This window comes from Agelaius tricolor, unplaced genomic scaffold, assembly GCF_023055355.1.
Source record: "Agelaius tricolor isolate 1412-34295 unplaced genomic scaffold, bAgeTri1.0.p SCAF_5, whole genome shotgun sequence".
Lineage (NCBI taxonomy): Eukaryota > Metazoa > Chordata > Aves > Passeriformes > Icteridae > Agelaius > Agelaius tricolor.
In genome coordinates, this window is record NW_027269265.1 from 37,397,471 (window position 1) to 37,411,245 (window position 13,775).

Sequence of the window (13,775 nt, forward strand, 5' to 3'; positions counted from 1 at the left end):
ATATAGTGCTTTCAGGATTACCCCATTCCAGCTTCCTGTAAAATGCAAACCCTAAACATTCCCTGGGGCTTCTTGCCAGTGATGGCTGTTTTCCAAAGGAAACCCTGATTCTTTCAGATACTTTTGTATGTATTTGGGTGCCACAGAAAATACCCAATCAAAAAATAGGAGGAAAAAAATTGATGGAGCTAGTGACCAACCTCAGTAGGTTCAGCTCTGAACCTTCCCACCCCTTCAATCTCTTTTAAATAATTTAAGGGCTTTGATCCCACAGTGACTGCATGCTCACACTTGACCTTCAGTGCTGACTTTGTCACAGGAACTGGGCTGCCAAAGGACCTGAGTAATGTGCATGCTAAAACCAGCACTAAATGCACTACTGCAAGTAAGGATACAGTTCTCTACTGGTTGCTCTACCTGTATCCCAACCTTCTGCCTGCTTTGGAACTCCTCTATTGAGTCCCCCTGCCATCCCTCAGTGTGGAGGGATCAGGAGAGATCAATGTCCATGTGATTCCTCAGAGACATGTAGAGTGAGAAGATAGCAGCAGCAGATGGGTCAGCATCAGAAATTAGAGACTGATATCTTGTCCTGCCACGGCCACTTGGAAACAAAACCTCAGGTGAATGTGGAATTTTTGTATGGCCACACCTCTATGACTTCTTATCACCAATCTGTATCTTTATTTGGAACATTTTCCTCTTAGTTCTGTTACAGTTTCCTTCACAAACAGGAGCTTTTCCCTTCTCCCTTCTACCCATCTCCCCATATAACATCCTGTCTTACTTCATAGCCTGCCTGCCATTTCCCACTCACTGGGAAACACAAGCAACCAGGAAGTCACCCCAGGTGAGCCCAACTGCCCTTCAGCACTAGGAGTGCACTCCACATGTGCATGCTCTTTGCTCTCAACAAACCCTTCCACATGGTCCAGATTGCATGGTACAGCATCTGTACCATCATCTTCCTCTTCTACCAGTAGCTCAGCTTTTCCATGGAGACAGCTAAACTGGTTTAATATTTATACATTCAGTAAAACCATTATGAACCCCCATGTGGCCACAGTTTAAATCAGGCTTCACTAAAACTAATCAGGAATGGCACAAAATTAAATCAAAGAAGACAATCTGTACTAGAGGAGTCTTCTGCCACGTTTACTTGTGTAAATCTGTGTAAACCTTAATTTGCATATTTTCTCTTGTGTCTGCCCTTCTGCTCTGCACTAAGCACAGTAAAACCCTGTTCTAAGAAGACACAGTAGAGGCCAGAAGCTGTTTTGTTTATACCAGCTCTTTGAAGATTATTGAATTTCTAGTCTCCTTGATGAAGTGTGCTGTTGTATAACCCCATATGGAAGTAATAAGCACTGAAAGAAAAAGACTGTGAAAAAACAGCAGTCCCAGTATTTCTGCCTTTTTTCCCCAAGTGAAGGGAGAAAATAGTGGACACTTACCCATGACCTCCTGGGCTTCAAGTAGGAAGAGGTCACTCCAGGGCCCACACCCTGCAGAGTTCAGCACACACACCCTGATAATCAGGTCTTTGAGAGGATTCCACATGGAGAGATTGGCTTTTGTGTCCTGCACAATCATCTCCCCCTGAGTGCAAATGACAATAAACAGTGAGCTGTTTTAAAAGGCATCTAATGTAAAGCTTCACCTTTAAACCAAAACAGTACCAAACATGTACTTCACTGGCACTATAACAAGGGCTGGGAATTGTGACTTCTGGGCCCTTATCTCAGTTTTGCCTAAGATTTGGGCTGTTGTCTTGGGTTTCTCTTCCCAAAAATTGCTAATAGTTTCCCAAGGCATAAGGGAGATAGGAGGTTTAATAATTTCTTCCTTTGAAGTCCTCCCATGCACGTTGCTATAGAAATATGGGTTTTTCTGCTATTAAAAGATATACCTCCTTCTTGTGGTTTACTGTAAAGCATCTGGTGGTTTTAATCCAAGGGAGGAATCTGTCTGTCTGTTTTAACTTGCTGACCAAATCCTGAATGGCTTCTGAATTTCAGCCCCGATTTTCACTTACGATGTCAAGGTCAACATATTTTCAGTAGCTTTATGGACCTTCTTCATACAGCAGACCCATGAACATTTGGCTGCCACCACTGACACAGAGTAAATTCAATGAGAACTCAAAATACCATCACTCAAAGTCAATGACGCTGACCTAGTGTGAAATGGGTCATACAAAACAGGAAATAATTCTTTTTTCCCTCTAGCTGTCTACTACTACAGGCTTGCTCTTCATTAATAAGCACTGGGTAAACACCTATTAGGAAGTTAGAAACCATAAGAAATGCTGTGAACTTCAAAGGCTGATAGATACCTGGGAAAGGTCAATGCCAACAAATAAATGAAAGGCCTTCTACCCTGTCAGGGTCCTTTCAACTCCCTAAGTATTATAAACGAAGCTAAAGAATCCACAACCTTCTTTCTGTGATTTACAGCACAACTCATTCACTTGTTAAATACATCTTTGCTGCTAGGATTTGGAAAGCCAAGGCCCAGTCACAGGAGACAGAAAGTCCACATCCTGTACTGTCTGAGCTGGACAGCCCAGAAAGAGGCAGAGACAGACAAAGTGGATGCTCTCTATGTTGTCCTGCTTGTGCAAGGAATGGCAGAGAACTGGTCTGTGTGCAGATGAATATTCAAGTGAAGGAATTCTGAATATTCCAGGAAGGGGGAAATGGTCCTATATCTTGAAGTCAAATAGTGGGGCATTCCCTAATGTCAGAATACATCCATTTACACAAAAGCAATGTCAGTAATCTAATCCCCTGGTATGGATGAGGGACCTTAATGCCTGGAAAATTTAGTACAAACCTTCTGTAATTCTGTGTTCAATGGCTCAGTAATTTCTCAATCTGTTACCTGAGTTACATTATCCTGAATCCATTCCAGTCTGTATCCCAGGACATTTTCTTTCAGCACATCTGGAGCCACACCTTCCCACTCCAAAATTAGACCAGGATCTCTCTGAATAACGTGGATATTTTGAGGGGTGCTGTTTGGAGCTGAAAGCAGAGAACAGAACACCATCACTTGTGCAGGAAAATAAGGCACCATCCACACTGAAAATGGCAGTTTCACCCTCTTTCCTGAGATCATCCAGAAAAGAGAGGGTGTGAGGAGAGAGAACAACTTCTGCAAACCACCAGCACTCTGTGTGTGGTTTCAAGTGGAGGAGACAGGTCAGCACCTCTCATTTCTCTCAAGATCCCATGGATCTCACAGAGCTAATGGGACCAGCATGCAGAAACTCCATGGCTGGGTAAAGCCCTGTATTACGCATCGTTGCTGCTAACCACATGTGACTGTGTATTATTGTTTGCTCTGGGAGACCCTTGGAATGGATGAGCAATCTAACAGCATAATGTTTCCCATACTGCAGAAGCAGCAAGGAGTTAATGACATTTATAATCGTCTCTTTTTCAGGTTCAGAACTGCTGTCCTGTTCTTGTCTGCTGTTTCTTACCAAGCTCCAGGGTCTGGAAATAAACCCTGTCAGTGAAAGGGGAGCTGCCCATCTCATTGCTGCACTGCACACGGACACTGTAGTTGGTGGAATGCTTCAGGCCTTGCACGGTGTACAAGAAGGGCGGCACTGGGGTGACTTCAGTGGACACCTCCTGGCCATCTGGTGACTCAGCTACCTGTGCCAAGAGTGAAATGAGATGACTGTTACCATAAACAATATGACTAACATGTCCACATGGATAAGAATTCATTTAATTGTCAATTTAGGAATGTGTAAGAATAGATACAGCACCAGTAGTGCTTAAAATACTGAAATGGGACTTGTCAAACTAAGAATCATGAAGTGACATCATTTGGGCAGTATAGAAATTTTCCACCAGATGAAAATTTGGTTCCATATTTTAAAACATTTCCTTCCCTATGTTACACTTTCTACAGTTGATTATTATTCCTTTAAAGAAAACTAAATGTGCTTGTCACTTTGAGTAGTAGCAGCCAGCTTCTGAGGCTTGTTTAAATCTGGGCAATGAAAACCAGTAGAGCAACTTTCCTGTTGCCTACTGTCACCTTTTGCTCAACTCTTTTTTCCAGAAGTTTGTATATTTTCAATTTTGTAGTGGATGAGAGGTATGGTAGACATACGTAACTTGGTTCAACTAACTTGTTTCAAATTAAACTGGAAAAAAACTTCTTACCACTCCAACATCTTTCTTTTTCTTGTTTCCAAATCATAGCTTTAAAGCAGCATGAATGTTAATTTAAATCTGATATCACTGTGTGCTTTTAATGCACAGACAGAGTGAATGCTCCTACTTTTGTACTAACAATAGCAGAAATCACTGGATAGCTCCCAGGCTCAGACTTTCGCTTCAAGTGCATGCAAAATAGCAAAGCAGAGAGTAAAAGCAAGATGTACTGACAAAAGTGAAAAAGTCATTTGGACTTAATGTATTTTATATGGCAGCCTTTCTTACTTTCTCACTGCCCTTCTGCTCACTCTCACATACACTTTTGGCACACTGGTTTATTTGGCTGGTAGAAAGGAAGAATCTCAAGTTTCCTGACTAGAAAAGCATATTGTTGTCATTATCACTGTCACCCGCAGCACGGAAAAAACAAGACAACTATTTTGTTAAACCCTGTCTGCTAGATGATGTATTTCTGTTCAACACTCCCAAGAGCTGGTGGCAGTGCATCTGCCCCTTTCACACCCTGGAACTTGGCTTGTGTTAGCAGTCAGAAAACACTGCCATTCCCTGCCCTGTCCCCAGAAGCAATCTGCTTGTCTGAACACGGTGCTCCTGGGGCACCCGCTGCAATGCCCGAGTGCCAGAACAGCACAGCAAACTTCCAATCCCCCTTCTCTTTCTAGGAGACTCCCAGCAGAAGTGCAATCATGAGGAGCCAGGAACATGTGCATTTTCACATGGAAATGTAGGTCAATGCCTCACACAGAATCTCTCAATGTGGGAGTCAGAGGAAGCACAGTTTTCTGACAGTGCAGGGTCATTGCCAAGTTATCCAGCTCCCAGACTCAAATGCAGGAACTCCGTCCTCCCCAAATAGAACAGAAAAGGCTTAGAAAAGGGGTGAGAGACTGCTGAGTTGACAGAAACTGGGCTGCTCTGATTCAACCTCTTTTCCACATGTCCCATCCCCCACCCCTGCCCCTGCCAAAAGTGAGGGAGAACTTAAACCCCAGAATGATTAGCGTTGCAGCGTGCAAGCCAGAGAGAATAGGCTGTTCCAGCTCGAGATAACTGACATTGTAAAACAGAGGAAGAAAAGTATTTTCAACTGCAAAAAAGAACAGAAATAGCAACAAAACCCACAAACCAGGGCCAGCTGCATTCAGGAATTCTTTCTGCCAGTGAGTTGAAACTAAATTATTATTTCCTTTACTTCTGAAGTATAATAAACATCAGAGCATGAAACCTCTGTTTTCCCCTCAAATAAAAAGAGGACTACAAGTAAATTAGCTAGACTGCTTCCAGCATACCTTAAGTTTATAATCCTCCTCTGCATAGTTGGCAACATTGCATAGAAATTCCACTCCAGCTCATAAGGCTGCTGTAATCAGGTAGGGAAAGCATAGGGGCCTAGCAAATAAATCCATGGGGAATGTGCCTAGCCGTGTTTGCACAGCCTGCTTTGGGTATCACCATTTATTTTCTCACTGGGCTACCTGCTCTTTGATCTGATTCTACAGCTAAGTATGCAATGATAGAAACTAAGTCTGCCTGAGGTTGGACACATACTATTGTTCTCAGGAACTTCAAGGAGCAGACCAGTTTTTCACAGATGTGGAGTACTCTGCACCTAGCAGAGCTACAGAATAGTATCAAGCTTGATTTTCTGGGAAGAACTTGTCTTTGGCAATGGAAAACCAATCAAAATTTAGAGACAGGGCTTAAATTTGCTCTGAAACATGCAAATAGGCCTGATCTTGTATCAAAAAACCCAATCTGCCTTCTGCTTCCATCATTCCTCCCTTTCCTGTACCACATCCTATACTCTGCAAGCTCCTTATCCCTTGGATTCATTGGTATGTCCAAATTCCTGCACTTCTTCTGGCATCCCACAGCACAGGCCTGATTTGGCATGGGACTCACAGGCACTTGCCCTGGAACAAGCTACCATGGGCCACTGCTCCTTGCAGGAAGGGTGGGCACCCTGCAGCCACAGCTGCTCCAGGGCACTTCCCACAGAGTGCTGTGTGCTTTATGTGTGCTGCAGTGTAATAACCTCTGTGGAGTAGCTGCCACGAAGCACCTGATAAGCTGGTGGCCAGGAGAACGTGGCCAGTCCTTAACACTTAACTTTTGAGCATGAAGTTCATGACCTGCTCTTTGGCACCTATGAGTTGCCTCCTGTTAAGTTTTTATGTTTTAAGGCTATGAAGTAAGAATAGGAACACGGCTAAAAGATTGGGAGAGCAAATGATAGCCCAGGAAATGTGGCTTAGAAGAGCCCAATTATTTATGCAGGGCAGGGCACAAGGCAGAGAGGCCATACCTGAAGAGTGCAAGAATGGAGAGGTGCACGGCCATCAAATCCTGGCACCCAGACCACGCTGGCATTGCTGCTGGTGACTTGGCTTACAGTTACATTGAGAGGCGGGAGAGGCATGGCTAGAAAACAAACAAAGAGACCTTTCAGTGTACACAGAACTGAGCAGGTATTCACGTGGAAATGGAAGAGGCTTGAGGCTAAAAATTATGCAATGAAATCACTAACAGAAATGTGGTAAAATACCACATCTTCAGAGAGCGTCCCTGAATTGTTGTGAATGAAACTATTATTTTAACATTGGACAAGCTATTGTCAGTCATTCATCACTGTCTATAGGTGCATACAGGCAGTGGTTGATCTCTTTGATAGCAATGCCAGTGTGTGATGTTTGCACCTTTGCTACTCAGGTCTCTTCCCTTCCCCCTCCATTGCAGGGCATGACTCAGCCCTGCACACAGCTGCCTGTGGGCCCACATTGTGAACTAAATCAGGGCTTTAAAATCCCACCTCGGGTTCTCAGTCCAGCCTTTGACACCAGCTCTGCCAGCACCAGGTGGAGGATGGCTTGCTGTAGTGACCTGAATACCCTGGAGCTTGATTTTCAGTAGACCTCGTTGTGCTGCCTCCAGGTGTCCACTGCAAACTCCCACCTAAACACCTTGGGACAGAGCCTGGATTGAAAACTGCCTCCTCAGGCTTGGGATGAATAAACTCTGTTTTACAGAGGGGAAATTCAAGCCAAGGGGAGTGTCTGTCACACCGCCACACATGGCTGATACCACTCCACAAATTAAGGGCAGGGCCAGGAACAAAATCAGGATTCCAAAACTGGACAGTTAATCAGATGCTCATGCTTCCTACCACCACAGCACAGCACCAAACTGCTTGGCTTCCTTTTAGGATCTTTGATGCTTCCCTTTGACTTCTCCTTTCCTCTCACTGCAATTCCACAAAGTTAATTCCTATCATTCCGGTCACCATCTCTTTTTCACCTCTGAGTTTTCATTCTGGCACTTCACTCCTGACAAAATTAGCAGCTTCATGAAAACTAACCTCTCCCCTGACCTTCTTCTCAATTTAAAAAATTGTACGTTGATGCTTGTAAGAGTTTTCCTGCAGCACCTCAACAAATTGTGCACCTCAGGAGTCCTCTTTCAGGAACCCATCCTCAGGACAAGGCTCTGCCTGCAGATTGAATTTTCCATGCCTCCTGAGTTGTATCCATCAGAAAGCAGCAATACAAAAGCAATTGCAAGCCAGGATTTCTCCAGCTGCATCTTCTACCCTGCCAGAGCACTTTTGTATTTCACTGCACCAAGGACAACCACAATACTGCTGCATTCAGCATATCCACAGGGCCGTCTTGCAAGAGAAATGCAGAGCCCAAACACTGAGGTCTCTGCAGAGGGCCTGGAGGAGATGAATAGATGGTGACACAGATTAACCCTAAAAAGCCTTTGTTTTCTGGTTAACCAGTTACCAGGACCCAGGGCAGAACGTGGCACCTAGATAAGAACAGGGTGTGTGGGTGGGGGGGTGGAGCAGCAGATCAAGGGTCTGGGATGGAAGCTGGTCAATGAGTTATTAGTTAGTTAACTTAAGACTTTCCTGCATCTTTGTTTCATTCTCTTTTGATGTTTTGTGTTCAGGTCTGTAAGGTCTTTAAGGGGAAAAAATTCTGCTTTTACTGCTTACTGGGTATTGCTGAAACATTGTCCATAACTCAAGTTTTTGCAGACACACCTGTAACTTTTGGGTTTAGCAACGTGTACTTTTCAATGCAGGATGGCAGGCCCAAAGGAGGTATGTGCTGTGCCACCAGTGAGAAGAATCAACTGTTAACACACTCCCTGTGTGAAGGAGACAGTGGCTGAGGAGGGCTGGCTTGCTAGCACCTTCCCCTAACTGCAAGCAAGGGCCAGATGCATTGTCCCCTCATCTCTTGGGAAAAAACTGTGGGCGGCTGTTTCCTGTTGTGCTCTGAAACACGGGATACAACCCTAAAAGTGTTAGCTGCACACATAAAGGGGAGAAAAGCCTGTCAGAAAACAGGACCTTGAGTGTTAACATAAGAGAGTTAGCTTCCTCTGTGCTTAGAGAGTGGCTGAACAATGGGGCTTTGTAATGGCTGGGGACCGTGGCTACAATAACAGTAATTTTCTGCTTGGAGTACACCCAGCACATTGTGGGCACTACAGAGAATAGATAATGAACAACAACAGGAGCAGATAGGAAGAGATGTTAACAGTTTGTCAATGTCCTAGCAAAAATATTTGCCTCTGGAAACACAGAAGAAACTAATTGTTTAATAAATTGTAGAAAGATGTAGAGAATCCTCATCAGCAGATGGGTTTGTGTAAGAGAGGAAGGCCTTGAACATGCATGCGCAGACAACTACATCCAGAAGTAACTTCATTGAATTCTGCATGTTCATAGGACCAAGAACTAAATAAACATTATTTGGGCCTGCCCTATTTCTGCTGTGTAGGAGCTTTGCTTTAATTTTAATAGGGCTATACTAGATCTTCGAAGCTTTTCTATTTAGAAAAGCCTCGTCACTTAGGTAAATTTATAACTACCTTTTTAGACATATCCATGACATAACTACAGACATAACTTTTATGACTACAGCACTGGACTTGCTATTCAAAACCTGAATTTTTGTCTCTGGGACATGCCACATCCGGTGCAATGTTAGCTGAGTGACTTAAGCTTGCTCTTTCTCAGCTCTAGAACATGTGTGTGTGACCCAAGTGTGTGATGGCAATATGTCCCCCCTAAATAGGCTGTGTGGATTCATTAGCTGATGATCCCTGAGGAACACTTTTCAGCTAAGCATAATTGCTGGGAAATGAGAGAGTTCTGAGGTCTTTACCTCTTCATCTTATTAATGGTTAAAAAAATAATAATCTGTATTAACATTAAAAACTTCAAAAGCTTGTTTATGCGAATTTTTTTTTCAATTTATGGCTTGACAAGATTTTTTAAAGTGTAATAGCTTTGTGAACTAAATTCTATCCCAGGATAAAATATCCATAGAAGATATATTCTACAATAACTAACTGCGCTGTGTAGACAAGCCTTTAAGGCAACATCTCCAAATGGTTTTAAATTAAGTTATAAATCTTACTAGTGCAACGTACTGCATTCTTGGCATAGCAGTAACCACAACGTCCTGAACAAAAACACACTCCAGGAGCAGTAGGTTACAGCTGGATTTCGATCTGTCCTTTAATGAACATGAGCTACTACAACTACAGTACATAAAGGATTGCTTGTATCTGTGCTGAGCAATAAGCTACCACTTGGAACAAATTATTTTTGTGCCATGCCTCTCCTGGAACTGATGATCACGTAATTAAAAGTACATTAAAGCATGACTAAAAATTCAAATGCAGAAGCATCTCAACGTGAAGAAGAGGGGAAGAGCTGATTGCTCTGATTATCCCTGTTTCAGTTACCTGGAGGAACAGAGGAAATGTCACATCAGCCTGGAGACTTCCAAATGGCAACTGGTCATGCACAGGCTAGGAATTATTTGTTTTCAATGAGCTTCTAAAGAGCAAAGAATTTCAAACATAAAATTCATAAACCCAGTGTGGATGAGCAGACCTTACTGGCCACTGGTGATCACCTTTCTTGACTTTTTTCAGTATTTAATGTGATGCTAATAAAAGCAAGCAGAAGTAATGGCCTCTTTAGCTCTAACAAGACCCATCTATTCCCAAGAGGGAAAGACTTCCCTGCTACAAATTTATAACAGCTTCATCTCTCACAAACAACTTAATCGCCCTAGCTCTCTTCTTTTCAAGGAAAAGCTGTCATTTGACATCACATTTCCACTCCTGAATCAGATGTGGATTATTTTCAACAGCCTGGGATACGGCCCTGCATAGGAAGTGGGAACTGCTGTTAGAACACAACGCATTGTTTCGACTGCTGAGAGCTCCAGCCAGTGCTGGCAGCCTTGAGGCACCTCCTTGCATTAAGGAGCTCTACTTTCCCTCCCCAGAGAGCAAATCTGAGGCCCTTGCCCAGTCTCTGGCACCCAGTCTCTCACCTTTAATTTGAACAGTGGCAGTCCGAGATGAAGACAATCCCTTTACGTTGTGAGCTTCGCAGGAGAAAACTGTGCTTTGATTAATACCTGGAGAACAGCCAAGAAAAGGAAAGGAAACACAAACAGCTATATAATCCAGCTTCAACCTTCAGCAGAATTTCAGTTATTTGTGACATCCAGCTCAAGTTGTACAGGCAGTTGGAGGGGTGAGCTGGGTGCCAATCAAAGGCATGCAGATTTCAATGTAACTAATGTGCTAAACACATTTTTAATGGAGGGAGTGTGGCAATGCAAAAAAGCTTTCACAGAAGTGTCAGAAAGCACTGAAAAGGAAGGAACAATCTGTCAGGACAGCAGCTCATAGTGCTCAGGTAATAGATGTCTGCTTCTCACATTCTGGTGAGCATCTTTGGAGCAAGGATTGTGCTGAACTGTGAGCTCACACAAAGCCCATGCTTTGGGTCTCAGCCTACACTTGAGCAACATTCTTATAGCCCATCTTCCAACTGGGCTATAAGCCCAGGAAAACCTTCAATCAGATGCTGCCTTTTTCTAGTCAATGCCCACCTGTCCCTCACCTTGCATCAGACTTCTGAAGACACACAAAGGAAGTGGGAGTTAAATGCTACTGCATCAGCACTGAAACACTTTCCAGGGGTGATACAAGTCAGAATGTCTTCTGTGAGCACCCATCCATCCATCCCATGGCATCATGGCACAATGTCTGGCTGTCCCAGGACACACATAGATATTGCAAATATATCAGAATTGAGATAGATTTGCAAGGCTGCCTGGAGAACTGTGTCCAGCAGCTATTGTCACGTGGCTTGGCCCTCAGTTGCCTTAAAAGACTCTGAGAAAAGTTAAAGATTGGCTCATTGTGGGCATACAATTTAGGAAGGAAAATCATTTTGGAGCTGCACAGAGCAGCTTGCACAGTGTCTCTGACCTTTGACTCATCTCCCAAGCCTGAGACTAACAGCATTGCAAAGAAGGTGAAATGGGAGAGAGCAGGGAGTGCTATTCTCATCCCTGTGAACCACAGGAAGAGGCTGCCAACAGGCTGAAGGCCAGACAGCACAGCAGAGCAGCACCTGAGGTGGCAGGCCTGTCCCAAGACAGAATCTAACACAGCCCTGCCCTGAGGAAAATACAAAATACACCACAAACCAGGAACTGCATGTTCCCTAACACCACGCCAGCACTGCTTTCCAAATACAACATTGCTGAACCTTCTAAACGCTTGCTTTCTAGCCAAGTATTTTGTTATTATTTTCTTCAGAGTGCAATGCCTGTTTTCTTACCAACTGCCTCTTTTGACATGCTTTGATAATCCAGCCATGCAGATTGTGTCCTGCTAATGTTTCAAGTTGCAAAGACAAGATATGCCCAAGGGACACCCCAAAGTGCAATGAAAGAGGGTGTGCCCAAGGGGCATCCCAAAGAACACTGGAAGCAAATAAAGGTGCTGAAGACACTTAATAAATAAAATAGCAATTCATTTGGAGAATCACTAGGAGTAGATGTCTTTTTCAGGCTTCCAAGCCACTGCCCCCCAACAACAGATATTTTGTGAGACACTGTGGGATGAGTTAGTGGAGGAGGGGTGACTTATTTTTTTATTGTCTTTCTCCTCTTGACTATCCATCTTTTCAGTTTCCATTTCAACAGGCAAATTATATCATAAGGGAGCAGTTTTCATTTCCAACTTAGAACAGCATTGGTGGCTACCTAAGAGAGGGAGCAGATCATTAAAACCATTTCAAATCACAAATCATGTTTCAATTTGTGAATAAAAAAGGTTCTAAGGAAAGCCTGAATAGGACTGGACAGCTCAAAGGATGGTCAAAGACATACAAAAACTCACCCTGGGTGTAACTGTATTAACACTGATAAAGAGGCCCCAGAGACAACTCTTAGTTGTAAAACCATTTCTTTCTAAATAACTAGTTAAACTTTGGGTCAGGGGAGTTGAGAATAATAAAACAGCAGCAAAGAGAAAACATAACACAAGGCTATTGGACAACTAACTACAATGGAGTTACTTTTAAGAGGTAACTGCAAGAATAGCTGCAGTCAGTTCTAGGTAGAGAAACATCACCTTTTTCTGAAAGTGGTCTGAAAAGAGGCCCTAACACCTACTGGCTCCTGAGTTTTTCTGCTGACTCTGCTGGGGAAAGTTCTGCTCTGGGGCAAACCTTGGTATCAACCAGCCCATTTCAGCACTGATACAATCACTCTTGAAGTATCAATTACATGAGGCACTCAGATTTTAATGATAAAAGCATCCAGCAAGCCTGCAAGAACAGAGATCGGGATGGGTAAGAGAGGGGAAAGCAGGGCTATGCACAGAAGGAGGGGATGGCATCTGCTACATGTGAATGCTTGGAGAGTTCCAAGAGAAATGGCACCAACGGAGTCACTTCATATAACCATGAACACCCTCCATGAGGTGGAACAAGAGGCACCTAATGCATCATCTGTTCAACAGCATCTTCAACAAGAGTGCCAGGCCCACCCAAACTCTGTAAGAGCCTGTGTGCCTCAAGCCAGCAGCAAACACACTGGGCAACCACCGCTCCTCGAGATAATCTTTGTGTGTGATCATGTGTGATCATGACCACTCAGCCTTTAATACAGAGTTAAACATCATTCCCACACTGTGTGGCTACCAAACGTACAGGGCATGATCAGAAGAGAGCTGTTCTCCTCTTCTGATGCTCCAAGTGATCCCCTGCAGTGGCAGCAACCTTACCTGACACGTTTAAGATGGAGGGGGAGACGTCTGGAAGCCCCACTCTCGAGTCTCCCATCCACCAGACAATTGTCACTGGTTCAGGGGGACCAACAGCAGCACAGGCCATATGAAATGGAGCATTAGGGGACACAGACACATCCTCAGGTTCCACAGTAAAGTAGGGCACACCTGGAAAAGCAACAGACAAGTGACAATAACTGGAGCAACCGCCTCTTGTTTACTTCCATTAACACCAGTGCCCAACAGTGGACATCCATCTGTCCTGCTGCTAGGCTGAATCCGACGCCCTCCAAGGCCTTCACAAAAACCAAGGGTCAGATATGCTTCATCACCTCAGGGCATGAACACTTAAGTACTACTACTCCTGGAAGTCAGACAGAAAGAGTACTTTCTTCCCACAATGCCTTTGAAAAACCACTTTCAATTCAAGACTCCCCTATGAAACAGCTTTTAGTG

The 13,775-nt window shown here is 43.8% G+C and overlaps 1 protein-coding gene across 3 annotated transcripts in view; it reads right to left on the bottom strand.

Moving 5' to 3' along the window:
• The window catches only part of TYRO3 (TYRO3 protein tyrosine kinase), a 42,444-nt gene that overhangs the window by 17,890 nt on the left and 10,779 nt on the right, over positions 1 to 13,775 (bottom strand). For all 3 annotated transcript variants that reach the window (XM_071427339.1, XM_071427340.1, XM_071427341.1), the window contains 6 exons: positions 13,317 to 13,487; positions 10,562 to 10,648; positions 6,505 to 6,620; positions 3,488 to 3,665; positions 2,884 to 3,026; positions 1,455 to 1,599 (listed from right to left, as the gene is read on the bottom strand). In XM_071427339.1, the coding sequence (XP_071283440.1) occupies positions 1,455 to 1,599; positions 2,884 to 3,026; positions 3,488 to 3,665; positions 6,505 to 6,620; positions 10,562 to 10,648; positions 13,317 to 13,487 (840 nt within the window). The remainder of the gene's footprint in view (positions 1 to 1,454; positions 1,600 to 2,883; positions 3,027 to 3,487; positions 3,666 to 6,504; positions 6,621 to 10,561; positions 10,649 to 13,316; positions 13,488 to 13,775) is intronic.